At 38.6% G+C, this 17,255-nt stretch overlaps 1 protein-coding gene across 1 annotated transcript; it reads right to left on the minus strand.

Moving 5' to 3' along the window:
* Positions 1–2,941: 2,941 nt before the first annotated feature.
* On the minus strand, positions 2,942–16,689 carry LOC127643170 (P2X purinoceptor 2-like). Its single transcript, XM_052125767.1, has 11 exons — positions 16,550–16,689; positions 15,327–15,462; positions 14,978–15,049; positions 14,784–14,859; positions 14,565–14,661; positions 14,265–14,484; positions 14,018–14,148; positions 8,320–8,410; positions 8,161–8,226; positions 4,259–4,336; positions 2,942–3,037 (listed from the first exon to the last, which is right to left on the minus strand). The coding sequence occupies exons 1-11, from the start codon at positions 16,687–16,689 to the stop codon at positions 2,942–2,944; spliced, it is 1,203 nt and encodes a 400-aa protein (XP_051981727.1).
* Positions 16,690–17,255: the final 566 nt, after the last annotated feature.

The following is a 17,255-nucleotide window of genomic DNA, read 5'->3' on the forward strand; positions in this document are numbered from 1 at the left end:
TGAAAGCAGTTTTGAAAGATTGAGCTTGACTAGTACAATTAGTCAAGGACTAAAAATGGTTCATGGAATGAACTTCGAGACAAAAAACAAGTGATTTTCAATTGTTCTGGAGTGAAAACTTTATTTTTAAATGTTGGTAACCAGTCATAACCAGTTAATTTTGTTCACAGTAAAAGTTTGGAACTACACCACTTCATGTTGCCTGAAAAAAAATGAAACACGTGCTTTGATCCTGAAGGAAACTGCTGCATCACACATTTCTTTGCCTAATTGCCTGTTGTGGATGAGGCATTCTCTGAATGAAGACCTTTTAACAACTATGTATATTTACTACATATACATGCATAGCAAATCCAGATACAAGAAAAATATTAGTAGAGGTAAAAAAAGTAAATATCACAGTTGTTTCCAAGTCTTCACTGAATTATTGTTAGACAGGAAGCATTAATACAGATGTGACGCTGCTGGGTTTTGACTCAGAATCAGATCTGTAAATAAAATTATACTTAACTGTTCATTAACAGCTGATTATTTCTACACCGATAAATCTACCACATGGGGGAAAATGTGTTTTTGTGTGCTTATTTTGTGCTTGTTTTTCCAGACCAGGTTGCTTGTATCTCTTACGAGATCTGACAATACTGCAACTGGTGTTTCACCCACCCCTTAGCGTAGAGTACTGTCATTTTAAACTTTAAACTTTAACTTTTATTTTGTTCTAACCAGTAACCTTTTGGAAAGGAGGCTCCGGAACTTCAGAACCAGAACGAAAAAATACAGTTTTTGCTCCGAACGCTTTACATTAAAAATTAAAACATTTAGTTTTAATCCCTGCAGTCAACACTACAATTTGGGTTGAAAGGGAGAAAATAAAAGGGAAAAAGAAGCTTGCATACTTTATTCAAGTTACAAGTATTTCACATCTTTATTAAGCAAGACCGTTTTGGCCTCTTAAAGATTTTTTTTTTATTTCTTATTTACTTGTATTCCCACCATGCTATAGAAAGGGTCCAAATGATGTTACTTCCTAGCTGTCACAATTTTATGGAATGGCCCATATTTTTAATGCTAAATTGCACTGAAATCTACTATACTGTATATTCCAGTCATATTGTTGGTTACTTAATAATCATTGAGTGATTACATGCACACCAATACTCTTGAGAACTACCAAAAACCATCTTATTCCAAAAATGCATCAATGCAAGAAAATCATGTTTACATGGGATTTGAAATCATCGGATGATTCTCGGCTTTTGACGGCAAAACATAAACATAAACAGTCATACATGAAACATTTGAACATAGGATAAACCGGTAGGAACGCCGGTAAGCGTGTTAATATGCAATGCGAAATTGGGATAATGGGCAAAAATCTACAAGTGTCATTCGGTTAGTGCTTAAACCGTTTATGACCTTACAGGTCATAGGAAAACCATTTAAAGCATTAATATGACCACACATGTTGTCGGCTTGATAAGCATAACGGTGTAAATTCATACATATAAACATGCTCACTTTGTATATCATTTGCCAGTGAAGTCATTATATTGGAATCATCCAGATGTTATTTTTGACAATAAAGAGCTGTTGTGAGGCATTTAGATAACAGTATGTTGGGCTGCGTTGATAAACGACTACATAGACTATACATCAGTATAGTGCAATATCTGTTCATTTTCTGCAGGATCTGGTTTCAGTCTCTTTTCCTGTCTGGGGAGATTATGTTTTATACTGTATGTACCCTCTATCGTTACTTTAAAGACTGATCCATAAACCTAAAAAGTGTGAGCAGAATAAATCGATACATTTCTACTCATCACACTTAGGGCAGAACTGGGCTGACACAGTCTCTCTTCCCATAAATGTCATTACTGTAACCAATATCATAGGCGTTTTTATCAGGTTAGCACTGTGAGTGGTTCTTTGAAGTAGCTCTCTTCTCATCTTCTGTACTCAAGGGCTTCGGTTAATGTTTGATGTATAAAGGTTTACCCAGACAAGAGATGATCACAGGGGAAAGGGCTGGTCTTTAAATATTTTTCATTCATTCAATACAAGTTAAGCTCAATCGACAGCATTTGTGGCATAATGTTGATTACCTACTCATTTCAACTTGTCTTACCTTTTCTTGAAAAAAAGCAGAAATTGAGGTTACAGTGAGGCACTTACAATGGAAGTGAATGGTGCTAATTTTTTTTTTTGGGGGGGGGGTTGTTAAAGCAGAAATGTGAAGCTTAGAATAATTCTTCTGTTAAAACTTTATTTTTTAGCTGTAAAATTATTTTAATTGTTGTTTTTATGGTTGTCATGGCAACAAGGTTGAGAAATTCAAAAATAAATGTTCACATAAAAGGTTAGTAAGTGATTTTATCACACTAAAATCATGTTTCAAACAATGACATATTATTTACACCTTGTGACTATATTTTTGACACAGTGAGTATTTTAATGTTTACAGTTTGGCCCCCATTCACTTCCATTGTAAGTGCTTCACTGTACAGATGCTGTTGATTGAGCTTAACTTGTATTGAACTCAGAATATACATTTTTAAACACTTGACTTTCATCACACTTTGATATGGAAAGCCCACTTTTCACTATCTAATTCCAGATAGATGCATTATATTTCAAAGATGCAATATAAATGCTTCGAGAAGCAAACCTGGATCCTAGTTCAAATAACAATAAACATGCGCATTGTTCATCAGTAATTAATCATTAATGAAGCTAATCTTTACAAATGTGTTGTTTGGGATGTTGCAGGTCACAACCAGAAGCTTTACTGGACTCAGATTTTGGTCTGCATTTGACTGTATCTCACAATCTTTTATCACACAGGGAAGCATCCAGTCCTTCCTGTAAAAATATTCTTCCTGCTCTACGCATCTTGGCATTGCATGGTGTCACTGAAGCAGTTGTGGTGGCATGTGGCATTTGTTCACAATGGCACACCCTCTGAGAGATCAGAATGGGTGGAGCCATAGCTTGTAAGAGTGAGATCTGTTGTGATTGGCTGGCAGGGTTCTTTAGAGACCTAATCAAAGTAATAAAGAAAACCATTTGATGAACCTTAATTAGGGAACATAATAAAAGACATATTCACTACCATTTAGTAGTTTGGACACACTTTACCGAATGGGTGAATGTTTCTGATGATCTTAAAAACATTTTCATCTAAATTATTATTTTATGCGTCAATGCCTGAAATGAGTTTTGAAGAGAAATATAAATTGTATAATGGGTTTCTTAGACTGTACATTAAAGGAATATTCCTGGTTCAATACAAGTTAAGCTCAATCGACAGCAGTTGTGGCATAATATTGATTACCACAAATATTTATTTTGACTGGCTCCTTTCTTTCAGTGAGGTAGTTACAATGGAAGTGACCGTGGCCAATCGGTAAATGTTAAAATACTCTCTGTTTCAAAAGTATAGCCACAAGACATAAACAATATGCATGTAAACATGATTTTAGTGTGATAAAATCACTTACTAACATTTTCTGTGGAATGTTATAGCCAATTTTACAACTTTGTTGCCATGACGATGTAATGTCAACAAACCCTAAAATGACTATTACTATTTCAACAAATTTACAGCTCGAATAATACACCAGTTTTAAAAGAAGAATTAAATTAAGTTCGTTTATAAAATTATAAATTATAAATTTTACATATCTGCCTTAAAACCTTCCAAAAACTGGCCCCACTGTAATCACCTCGATTTTTTATTTTTTTTAGAAAAGGACAGATGAGTCGAAATGAATTTTGTGGTTATAAAAATTATGTCACATATGCTGTTGATTTTAAGTTTAATTGTAAATGGAATATTCCTTTACATCGCTCCCATTCTCTCTCTCTCTTTCTCTATCAAAACTCTATCTATCTATCTATCTATCTATCTATCTATCTATCTATCTATCTATCTATCTATCTATCTATCTATCTATCTGATGGTTTATTTGATCATATATGTGACGTAACTGGTGGTTTGTCTTACTAGAATGTACATTATGTTTAACTATCAATGTTCAAAGTTTTAAACTTTCAGACAAAGCTTTGTAAAGCAAACATCAAAATTGGTCTTAACAAACTTGACCTATCTTGTTCTAAATTAAAATAGCAGAAATAAGGAATTAAATGGAATGTCCAAACTTTTGACTGTTAGTGAATAACACCAGACTGCAGTATTGGGAGGCTGAATTTGTCTTGATGAAAGGTTCTCAAGATTAAAAACCTTAAAGGTTCAACTTACATCATCAAACTTCTTCTCGCTGAAGACTTCATTCTTATCGATGAATGTCAGCATGATCCAATCACAGATGATTGAGCACTAGATGAGAGAAAGTGAGACAGTAAGGATATTTATTTTTTCGTTAATTAAAAACCTGATGTCGTACATGGAAAAACTGGCCTGAACCCATTATATTAATGAAAGATTACAAAACAATCTTTTTCTCTTCTGAATAACATGCACAAACAATTTTTCACAATAATACATGTCCTAACTCTGCGTGATGTGATAAAAGCACCCATCTAGCTCAACACAGCAACATTGGCTCTACCAATGGGGTGAGACTTTGTTTGTACAACCTATGGAAGAATGGCAAGTTTTTTGACATTTTGGCACAGAAATTACACACTCCAGCTTTAAGAAAGTAAATAGGGTCCATTTTGTTGTTGACTTTAACACCTAAATGTGTACCTCGGGTCTTCGTTGCACCTCCTTTACCTCATCCATTTTTTTGAGTTATGCCCCCACTTCTTTGTTTATTCCTAAACCTTTCTCTTATAAATCATCTAACAATAATACAAAATAAAATCCAAAAGAAAAAAAACCTGCTGGGTATTACTGCCTGCTGCACCTCCGCTGGTGCCTTCAGTTGTCCAGTTGTCCAGATCATAAGACGGGAGCCACCTGTCACAGATGCCCCATTAATCCTGGAACATCCCTTGGTGGTGAGGGAGTGTTCAGGGACGTCTCTCTGCCACCCCCTGCTGCTGGACATTGGATCCTATCGATTGCCTCTCGTTCTTGCTTTCTCATCAAGGCATTCCTCTTTTCCCATCAAGACAGACCATACAACCAGGGTTCAATACAGCCAACATCCATTTTCACTGCACTCGGCGGCCAGATCAGCATATTTTAGCTTCTGCCTCCAGTCCCTCTTCCCATGGGACAGTAAGTTCATTCATTAAGACTTTCCTAGCTGATGCCATCTATAACACTAAGTCTCAAGGAGGTAATGGCGATCTCAAAAGGAAATATTATCAGTTGGCCAAGGTCGACCACCATTGACCAATCACTTCCATGTGCCAGATAACAAAGAAAAGAAAAACATAAACACAGAATCAACAGTTAACCCCCACTATTACTCCTCCCAAATCCCAAACCACATATAAGTATACACACACACACAAAATTATATATATATATATAATTATTATTATTATTATTATTATTATTAGCCAAATAGCTGCCCTATTTCCCATCAAATGAATCCCAGATCCCCAGCCTTCTACATGACACTTCCTCGAAAGCCGCCACCCTCCCCAACTCCATGCACCACTCTTGAAATGAGGGCACGAAGTCGACTTCCATCCCCTTAAAACAATTTGTCTGCTGATTATAACACAGGTTAGGACCCAATGACACCTACCTTTTTAACAAACTCAATGTACTTTATTGGAGGAACATGATGGCCTTTGTTGGCCTTTATTCTACACACCTCAAGGATCTCTGCCAGCTTTCGCAGAACCTGATCATGCCATCACCTGTACCGTCCTTGTGCCAAGGCGGTCTTTCACCCAGCCAACATGTGCTGTAGATTAGCTCTTGGGGCCTCGCAGAGGGGACAGTTCTCCTCTTTACCATACCACAGAGACAAATATCCAGGGCTTGGAAGACTGTCATAGGTGGGTCTTATTAGAAAACTTAGCCTGGCCTGAAGTATATTCCACAGGTCAGCCCATACTAGAACTCCTCTTCTATCTAGAATTCCTCTTCTATCTTGCTTACTTCTGTCACAACCATCACTTTCTTCTGTTTTTTAGAGGCTGCTGACCACAGTTTGGGAGCCATCCCCCTATCCAAGACCTGCTCTTCCTGATCGGGTTCTTCCAACAATCTCTTCAGTCTTGAAACCGCCCTATTTACAACCTCCTCTGCCTGCCGATTTGTACCCGGGCTTGTCAAGCCCTCATTGACTTCCCTTAGTGCTAAGAACAGTCTGGTCTTCTCCTGCTTTTAACCCAGGTTGATGAAATTTAAAGGCAGTTGTAAGGCATTTCTTACAAACAATGCTACATCTGAAAGACAACGCCTTGGTGTCCATCCTTGCCACTGCCGCTGCAGTGATCTCACACATCTTTAGCGGCCACATCAGGCAATGATACAATGTAAATTGGTAACACCAGACCTTGTATCTGCCTGTGAGATGACAATTGTCTATCTTATCCAAGGCCTCTTTCAGCTGCTTCAGAACCATGTAGTCCAATGTTCCCATAGTAACTACCTAAGTAAGACCTGGTATGCCTGCCTGCTGACAGCTTGTCTTCATGTGTCCATTATATGCATCCATGTCCTCACATTCAGTAGAGCAATACTTCTAAACTCACTAGTGTTGGTGGATTCCTGTTTTTTGGGTATAAAGATGGCCACTGCTCTTCGCCATTCTAGGCGTATGCACTGCTGCTTCCAGGCAACTCTCAGTATTCTCCATAACAGTTTAAGAACTGTTGGGCACTGCTTAACTAAGGTATCCTGTTTGGGCCCAGGGCTGAAGTTGCCCTGGCTTTTTCTAACCACAACTCAGCTTGGGTGGAGCTACATCTGTGGGACATATCCAGGTGAGCCTAACGGCCTATCTTTATGGGGATCCCCTTGTTGTTCTTTCATGTGATCTTCTAGATCTTGCTTCAGCATCACCAGATTTTCACTCTTTTCACCGAAGTTTTTAAAAGGATCCTTGACAAATGTAATCCTCTCATGCTCCTTCTCCACGAATTCTCTCTGCCCTCCTCAAAACCAACCACCTAGCCCTTATACCATCCCACAATACCTTCAAGCCCTCCTTTTCATGCTCATCTTCTCTTCTCCATGCCTTGCGAAGCTGCCTCTGCTCTTTCACCACTCTTCCCTGGACTCCAACTGCCCTGTTCACAGTAGTCACTGGTCTCCCAGAATTTTACTGAGATGCACAGGTAAATGTCTAAACCATATATATTCCCACTTCTAAAATTTCAGATTCAAGTTTACTATCACAGGATATCTATTTCTTTGTTTATTATAAGACAAATGAGTGCCATATTCACACATATTACTACTCCTGTCATGTTCAATTTCAGCGCAATTGTGGTGAATTATCAGTATCCCCAATGCATGACATGCATACTATTTGACATTGCTGTTTTATGAAGAATCAACGTGGACGTAAACTATAGCAAGTGTAACACATGGACAGTGTGATTTGGCTATTGACATTTGGGTGTATTACTGAATTTCCGTAAGCTGTGTCTAGTTAGACTCAATAACTGCCTGAGAAAATACAATATATGTAATCTGTGTGTAGCTTTTGTGTTATGTGTAGCTCTATATGCACTTGACAGTCAGTTAAGTCTCTTGAAATTTTAGTGTGGAAGTAAAGAATCCCTTTCTATAATTTTTTGCATCATTTCTTTGATGTATGGAAAATAAAACACCAAAATATAACAATATATTCTATTCTATTATTTTCTAATTATCTTAAAACTGCTTAGAAAGTTTTACACTATCTGGGCATTTTTTAGATGCATTTGTGATAAATATGCATGATGGGTTGCCAAATACCTGAGGTATATAGTAATGTTTGGCAAAACTCCCATGCATTTAAGGGTTAAACAAGGAATATGTCTTCATAAAACAATAGCCCAGACATGTTTAGAAGTCACAATCAGGACAAAACTCAGGAAGAAAGATGATGTATGGGTCCTTAAATGCCTCATTCCATCAAAGCTAATCTGGATCAGCCTCAGCCCAAGAGGAAACCTGAGAACCATTCCCAATAATGCAATTTGTGAAGCATTTAGTTCTGCCATCAATGTCTTGAAATGACATCATTACCTTGCACATTAACCCAAAGTAACCATATTTCTAATACACATTCAATAAAAACTTACAATTCCTACTGAAGTCATGGCCGTCACTGAGTTGATGATGGTTGGAATTAGACTGAATCTTCCTGCCTGCAAAGAAATGGATTGATTCAATAAAAGACTATTATATGTGCAGTCCACATGTCAAAAACAAGCTTTAATGTACTTCCTGTATAGTCTTACATGTCCATGAACGATGACATCCAGCCGAATCCCATATGCTTTTATAAGCGATCTGTACTCAACACCATCCTTATGGTAGTTCTTGGCAAACCTGAACATTTTAGAAGAAACATTTTTTATAATTTAAACGGACTGATATTAATTCAGCAGTAATGAAATGGACAAAACAAAGTGTGCTCAAGTGTCACTTTTGAAGATTTTTTGGGGACGAACTATACTTTTGACATAAAATATACATTCTATGACACTTCTTCAAACTTCACTGTCCAAACGTGATAAGACACACTTGTGAATTTTGTATGGGTATGCATTTTCAGGCTTTATGTTATTAAAATGTTTTATAAATCTTTGAAAAATTAAGAAAAGCAAAACATATATATATATATATATATATATATATATATATATATATATATATATATATATATACAATCAAGATTTAAACCCCACAACCCCACATTTCCTTATATCCTCATCAGTAGATGAAGACGTGGAACTATAAAGATCAAGATTGAACTCTTTAAAGGCATTATTAATATCAATAGCCGAGGTAAAAATTTAATCACCAGCAGATTTCAATGTGGGAATGGTAGAATAAGACTCTCTGCTTTATACATCTAGCCAAAAGCTTTCCTGCTTTCTCCCCCGACTCAAAGTATGACTGTCTTGCCCTGAATAACCAAAACTCCACTTTCCGTGATATATCTTTTTAACATCATTTTTATATCTTTATTTCAATTGGGCCAATTCTGTGAGGCCATCAGACGACATTCGGTGCTTCAGCTCTGCATCTGGACTTTTAATATTCCCTTCCAACTCCATGAGTTCTCATGCTTTGGATTTTTTGATGAATGAGGCATACTGTATGATCCGACACCTAAGAACCACCTTAAGTGCCTTACAAGCCATGCCCTGAAGATACTAAGGACCAGTTGGTCTCCATATAAAAAAAATTATGTCAGATTTCAGTCTTTAACATTTGTTGGAAATAAGGATTTTGCTAAAGGGATACATTAAAGTGCCAACTATATGATTTCTTTTTCTCCGTATGTGGCAACACATATAAACTCACCAGGGCGTGACCTGAGACTAAGATATTTCCAATTGAGCAATCCACTACAGACAAAATGATGGACTTAGATAGAAAAAAAAATCTATTCTAGAATATATCTTATGGACTAATGAAAGAAATGTATAGTCCCTACCAGATGGATTCAAAAGTCGCTAAATATCTGCAAGACCAAGATTTTTACACATCCCTCTAAACTCTATGTAAGTCCATGTATGAGAGCCCCCACGACAACCTTGCCATTGGATTTCTCAAGTCCAAATAAACAATATTTTTGCTTCTGCCAAATTTTGTGAGGCAAAATTACATAACAGAAAATACTTTTAAAAGAAACCCCAGCCAATAGGCAGAATAAACACAAAGAATGTGTAGATTAATTCACAGAACTGTCTCGATGGTGTGTTCTTCCTGAAAACAAATTCCAGCCAATATAAAGCTGCTCAGTGTCCTCGGACAGACAGACAAGTGTTCTGTGAGCTGGCTGAGTGCAGCAGATGGCATAATCATTCCAATGCCCCACAAAACAAACTCCAGCCAACAGGAGTCATAAGCACAAAGAACGAACAGATTCATCCACAACTGTCCCGAAGCAGTGTTATTCCACAAAACAAACTCCAGCCGTTAGGCGGAACCAGCACAAACAGAAACAAAACATGCATCCCGGTTCCTCGGATGGTCAATTGTGCATTGAGCAAGTCAAATTCACTCACTCGGAGGCTGCATAAAAAAATCCACCATGACTTACTCAGTCCATCAACTTTATAAAAGACATCCTTTGTGATGGAATGTAGATATTTTGTGGCCATCCTTAGTATCCATTCTCAATCTGGCTGGGAACTTCAGTGTAAAAGCGATCCTCCATCAATGCAAAAGTTTCTTGAAGGAGTGTTATTCCACAAAACAAACTGCAGCCTCTAGTCAGAACCAACACAAACAGAAACAAAAATGGCACCCAGCTTCCTTAGACAGCCAAGCGTAAGTACAGCGAGTTAATCCACTCTGGAGCTACATGAGAAACACCAAATGGCTTACTCACCCATTGTTTCTATGAAGGACAGTGCTTGATTGGGACATGTAAATAATTTGCGGCCATCCTTAATTTCTATTCTTAGTTTGGCCAGAAACATTAGTGCAAAAGCGATCTTCCGTTGACGTTAGAGTTTCTTACATTTCTTGAATCGATCGCGTTTCTCGAAGTCCGGGAGCAAGAAAATATTGTGATTTTTCCAAGAAAGCTTTCCTTTGCTCCTTGCCTTGTGCAACACAAGATCTTTATCGGATGATCTCAGAAATTTAGCCAGAATTGATCGGGGCTTGTCCCCCTCAGCAGATCTGCGAGCCAGGACTCTGTTAGCTCGTTCAATTTCCAGCTTATGCAGGCCTGATATGTCGAGCAGACTCAGGAAGAGCTTGTCAAGGAATTTCACCATATCTCTGCATTTGTCATGCTCAGGAATTCCAACAATCCGTACGTTATTTCTTCTGCTCCTATTTTCAAGATCTTCCCATTTCTCCAAAATGCTTTCCATTTCTATCTTGGTTGCTAGCGGATTAATGAATAATTCCCTCTCCGATGACTCCAGATAATCGATCCATTTCTCAAGATCTGCCACTCTTGTGACCATCTCAGAATTTTGTTTCCATCGCCGTAATCGATCGACGTATTACAGCGAGATCATCCAAATCAGCAACAACCTTGGTCAGCATCACAGACATGTTGGACAGTTGATGCTGGATTTCTCCCGCCACACAGTCCAAATTGAGTCCCAGGTCCGCAGGCCCATCAGAGGTTTCAGCTTGAGCATGTAAGTGTCTTTTAATGTCTCCAGACCCCGAGGATTATGACTTCTTTGCCATGTTTACCTCAAAGAACAAATATGTAGCTGGGTGTATCGAATCTCACCCGGAGTATAACATGAAAATAATTAAAAAAAACTTGCAAAGTACGCAGAACTCGCAGTTCACACTTCTGGTCCTGGCATGGTGTAACGTGACCATATTGGCATGACTATAATATTTATAACATGCACTAAGTACTTTATTTAAACATTTACACTTACGAACAAATAAAAGAAGAATATATTGGATATTTCGGCTTATAATACCTTTCTTGTGGATATGTATATAAGCGATTTGCAACTTTTCCCCTTTAGACTATACTAAGATTGAAGCATTTGCAATCATTTCATATGTTGTTAACTAATGTGCAAGATCTTCTTTACAGATATTATTCTGCATATTGACATTATTGCTATTCTTTATTAATGATTGGCTGTAATCAGGTATTAATGATGAATCAATGATTAATTGTAGTTAAAAATATGATGGATTGAGATTATAAACTCGATAAAATCAACTTGTTTAATCAACTTCTTTGCGAATTTGTTCAGTATTCAAATTATTAACACTAAATTAAATTAAAATGTAATTGATTCTAAATAATATTATTGGGGGTAATAGCAACACATTGACTTAGGAATCTTTATTTAATTTGTGGTTGCAAAATAGGCAGTAACACTTAACAATAAGGTTTTATATGTTAACAACTGCTGGAGAGGTGCCAGGCTGGGTGGTGACCACTGGTGAGGGGTCAGACTGGGCAATGGTCACAGGGAACTGGATGGTCTCATCGATGGCCACAGGGAACCGCTTGTGTGGGGTCAGACTTGGGGATGGCCACTGATGAGGTAGATGAGTCATTGGTGGCCTCCAAGGAAACTACAGTGGATTTGGACCCCTGCAGGCAAGCTGCTTGTACCCCTTATGGTGAGCTGCACACTCGGGCTTAGGAACCCGTATCCTCCTCTTCTGAATTTTGTGTGCAGTGATAAACCCTGCTGTGCACTCAGTCCCCTCCAGACTGCCAGCAGCGAGCTCCTCTGCTTCCCTAGCAGTCAGCTACGGCCCCTCCACCTCCTGGCAGTCAGCCGCAGGACCCTCCTCCTCCTGATGGGCAGCCGCAGGCTCCTCCGCCTCCTGAATGTCAGCCGTGGGCCCCTCCGCCTTCTGATGGTCAGCAATGGACTCGGGTGTGGAACTCCATCACTTCTTCTGCTGTGTCCACCACCGTTGAGAGAGTATTCCTATCCTTGTGCTGGGATGAAGAGAGGAAGTCCTCTGAGGCACAGGCTGAAATGGCCAGTCAGGGCCAGTCAAATAGCCTCGGAAAGGCTTCCCCCTGCAACCCCTTCTGGAATAGAAGATCTGATGGGTTCAACCAGGCCTACCCTAAAGAGATCAATAAGGCAAGCCTGATTGAAACCAAGGCTCTAGGACAGTACTTAAAACTCCAAATGGGCAAGGAGGAGGTGAGAACCGGCTTGTCAATATAAATAATAATTTAATGAAAACTTAAACCAAAACACACAAACATAAACACACATAACGGACATGCCCGTAATTCTCTCTCTCGAGAACCGTCGTCACTGGCCTCCTTTATCTCTCGCGCGCCCCATCAGGCCGATTGTGGACCGGGCGTGTGACATTCTAGCCCGGCCCCACCCCCCTCCGCTTCACACTCCTCCCGCCGTTACCTCAGGCCGGGGAGCCACCGACATGACCTGCACCCCCCCACCTCTTTCCCTGGGTGTCATCTCCGCCTTCCTTGACCTGGGAGGAGACAGGAGGGGAAAACAACAACAAAAAACACAAAATAGGCGAGGGAAAAGGCCAACACATTGCGAAAGAGAGAGAGAGGAGAGAGAGAAAAAGCTCACTCACCGGTTCTCTGATGTACCGTTGCGTGGTCCTCGATCACTCCTCCACACTCTCCGGCGGACGACAGCTGCTCCTCTCCGGGTGAACCGGAGTCAAACCTCCGACCCCCAGTGGACAGAACGACCCTCCGCTTTTCTGGCGGCACGTGGGGACACTCCTCCGCCCCTGGCAACGGCACTACCGCTCCGGGCAGTCGGGGAGTTGCTTCCCTCCTCCCCTCGTGGACGGCGGTCGTCTCTCGACCCCTCCACGTCTCTGGGGACGGCAGGGCACTCCTCCGCAGTCGGGGAATCCAGTCCACACTCGCCCCGCGGACTGCGGCCGTTCCCCGCATCTGGGCAGTCGGGCTACTCCGTTGCCTGGCAGATGGCAGCGGCGCTCCCCTGGGTGGACGGCAGTGTCGAGGACTATGCGACGGGCATCCCTCCTCCTTCCCGGGTTTTGGCACCAATGTAAAGGGGTTAACGGGCAAGGAGGAGGCGAGAACCGGCTTGTCAATATAAATAATAATTTAATGAAAACTTAAACCAAAACACACAAACATAAACACACATGACGGACATGCCCGTAATTCTCTCTCTCTCGAACTGTCGTCACCGGCCGACTTTATCCCTCGCGCGCCCCATCAGGCCGATTGGGGACCGGCGTGCGACATTCTAGCCCGGCCCCGCCCCCCACCGCTCCACAAATGTATAATGTGATATAGTATATGTTGAAATTAACATTAACAGCAATTATTAATCTTAGTTAAAATGATGTTAATTATTGCATCATGCTAATAAATGTTAACTAATACCACCTAATTGTACTGTTACAAATAGGCTATGTGTCCATGGAGTCCTGCATATGTATTTTGCAGTATTTAAAGATTAAATGATGATTATTTCAAGATTACTGAAATTATTTCCATACCTGTAGTAGTACCCTGAGCTGGGCAGATCTTTTCTCATGTCCAGCCTTCTAAATGAATATGTTGGAATGCACTCAGAGGGATCCACATCAAAATCACACTTCCAGTTAATGAACACTCCAATTATTCCACCCTAAAATATTAATTTAAAATATTTTTATGTTAAAACACACCACACTAAAAATGTAATAGAGCTGTTGGGGGGGGGGACCCTTTGATTTGCTCTTTAAGAATAAGCCCTGTACGTACAGTTCTGCAAAGTTCACTGAATTTTTCTCTGGCCTGTGTTGCGATAAAGCCAAGGCTGAACACAGGACAGTATGGGTTGGTTTCTGGGTGGTAGTGGCAACGTGCCAACTTCTTTGGTTTGTTTGGTTTGATGTTTCCCCTTAGAACTTTAAACTTTGGGAAATGGATGGCATTCTTTATGAACACAGTGAAATTAACTGCCTGTTCCAAAGCTGGTTCCCTGTGGGAAGAGGATAGACATTTTAGTGCATTTCTCAAGTTTCATTTTTGACAGTTAATTAATCAATAAAATTTCAGTACCTAACAACAGCATATTCCTCAATGGGACACCAGGATTTGATCTCGCAGGTCTTGAATGTGTAATTGTAGTAAGGTATACATCGTCCTGTTCTTTGACCTGTTCATGTAGTGAATATTAAACTTTGAAATGTTCATACTATATATAAATATAGTGGCCAATCTGAGTGTTCAAACTTTATAAATATATGGCATTCCTATTATATATATTAGTAATCCTACCATGACCATCTAAATCAGTTTCCCCTTTAATGCAGTCAGAATCTTTTGTGCAGTTTGCATTGGCAACATTGTAATGCTGAAAAAGAAAATGAAAACTATTTATCATATTCTTTTTGACTATTCAATCACTCCAACCAAAATGTGAACATGTACTTTGTGTTTATATACAGTTGTTTGTGTGTTTTTTTGTTCACCTCAGCACATGTGCCCTGCGTCTGATCATGTGTCACCTCTCTTCTTAGTATTGTGCTGATGACATCACCACCCTGTTCATCAAGGAAACCAAGCAATAATGAATGCATTTTATTTTATTATTTTTTTTGCATGTGTGTTCAATGAATAGTTATGTTGATCAAACAAGAATACATATTGATCTAGAAGGGAAAATACAGTTTGATATAATTACTATAGAATATCTTAAGAAACGCTTTGTACATAAATAACATTGTAATGATCAAGCTTGCCCTGAATCCAGTAGAACAGGCATAATGGAAGTTGCAATTTAGATTTCAGTTTTTAATTTAAGGTTTTATCTTTCCTCACCTCAGATGGTTGGACGTATTCTGTTGTGTCCTGAATGCTGTCTCCCAGCATGGCCACACCTCTCATCTCAGTGTACACCGAGCTCTCTGGACGGGTCTCGGTCTCCTGATATGCTTTCTGACTGATAAATACATACCTGTGCCCATAAAAGACTACATTAATTCATATATTAGCTGTACACTCTTAAAACTTCAATCACAAATCTTCCTTTATTGGTGCAGAATAGAGAAATCCATCATTAAAATTGAACAACTCAAAAAAGGATAACAAACAAATCCAGAGATATAAGATACAAAAGCTATGATATCAATTTAGAGCCAAATTGCCATGTAGGTGGTATCATTATGATTTTTGATTGCCTTTTAAGGCAACACTTTACAATAAGATGCGCAAATAACATTCGTTAATGCAATATTAACATGAACAAAAACGTTTACAGCACTTATTTTGGTTTATGTTCATTTTTATGTAAACAAATGCATTTTTTACTGTACAGTAATTTAGTATATATATACTTTATAATATATTACAATTATTTAATATCTAAGTTTTAAAATGTATTAAATGAATTCAAATTAACCCTGATTAGTAAGATCTTAAACATTGTTAATTGTTGGTTCATAATATCTAATGCAAAAACTAATGTTATTTTAGTGTTACCCATATTGGAAACAAGACAACATTTCTTTGTAAAGTAAATACCGTATAGCCATTTTAACACTCAAAGTACACACAAAAAATATATATTTAAATTTGATCAACGCATTTCATAACAAATTTACATCAAAGTGTTTTGAGTAATCTAACAAAAAAGTATATATTTTTAGTTTTATTCATTTAATTTGATGAAATTCTGGTATGGAATTTAAATGTGTAAATCGTAACAACAGTCTTTAATATTTGAAAATATTTTACTTAAAAATTGTACAGTACATTCTATAATAACTCATTTAATTGTACAGCACTTTGGCCAATAGATGTTATTTTTAAATGTGCTATATAAATAAATAAAATCATAATTTCTTTATCAATATTGCAGGTTTTATTGCAATATCTGCTACAGTTTTGCAAGACAAATATAAAAAAACTTGTACAGTTTTTCCGTCTGATACCAATATGATAAATGACAACTATCCATCTTGTAATTGACTAAAGCATGTTATTAGAATAAAGCTCTGAATATTACACCACAGAAGAGACAAGTGGAAAAAGCTCATTCTTACCAAATGAAATATGTGATCACCAGGAACTGAACAGCTCTGTAAATTACTCCTAGTTTTCTGTCCTTCACCACCATCACCATTGGAGTCTCATAGTCCCAAAAACCAAAGAAAAGGTCTTTGAGGAGCTCCAGGCAACCCATTTTGATAAAATTTTGTAACTTTTTCCCACAGAATGTATGTCCTTATCTTAACCACTGAACTGATGCTGTATGGTGACACCCACTTACTGTACTCTCTCTCTCTCTCTCTCTCTCTCTCTCTCTCTCTCTCTCTCTCTCGGACAGAGTTAGAAACAGATAGATAGATAGACAGACGGACGGACGGATGGATAATAGGGTTAACATATTATTGTGTATTGTTTCAATATATCTCATAAAATATTATTTAACTGTGAATCCATGTAATCCATAAATCTCCAGTGGTTTAATCCATGTCTTCTGAAGCGATCCAATCGGTTTTGGGTGAGAACAGACCAAAATACAACTACATTTCACTGTACATCATGCCATGACAGTATTTAGACACGATCATGATTTCAAGCTTGTTTACACTTCCTAGTTCTTGAGACATGCGCAAAGAGCTAGAGGGAGGTGAGAGGTGTAATCGAGCTTAAAAATCATGAAACTGCTTATGTCAAGTTTTATAGTAAAACAAGAAGTTGTGTTTTGGTCTGTTCTCATCCAAAATGTTTGGATCGCCGATTAAA

Source organism: Xyrauchen texanus, chromosome 4 (assembly GCF_025860055.1).
Source record: "Xyrauchen texanus isolate HMW12.3.18 chromosome 4, RBS_HiC_50CHRs, whole genome shotgun sequence".
Classification (NCBI taxonomy): domain Eukaryota; kingdom Metazoa; phylum Chordata; class Actinopteri; order Cypriniformes; family Catostomidae; genus Xyrauchen; species Xyrauchen texanus.

What these genes read in the sequence shown, in the direction of transcription:
- LOC127643170 (XM_052125767.1), bottom strand. Translation starts at nt 16,689, where the DNA reads ATGGGTTGCCTGGAGCTCCTCAAAGACCTTTTCTTTGGTTTTTGGGAC. An exon ending in AACTGATTTAGATGGTCATG is followed by an intron (nt 14,662 to 14,783) that starts GTAGGATTACTA and finishes CTACATGAACAG; the next exon opens with GTCAAAGAACAGGACGATGT. An exon ending in ATGTCATCGTTCATGGACAT is followed by an intron (nt 8,227 to 8,319) that starts GTAAGACTATAC and finishes ATTTCTTTGCAG; the next exon opens with GCAGGAAGATTCAGTCTAAT.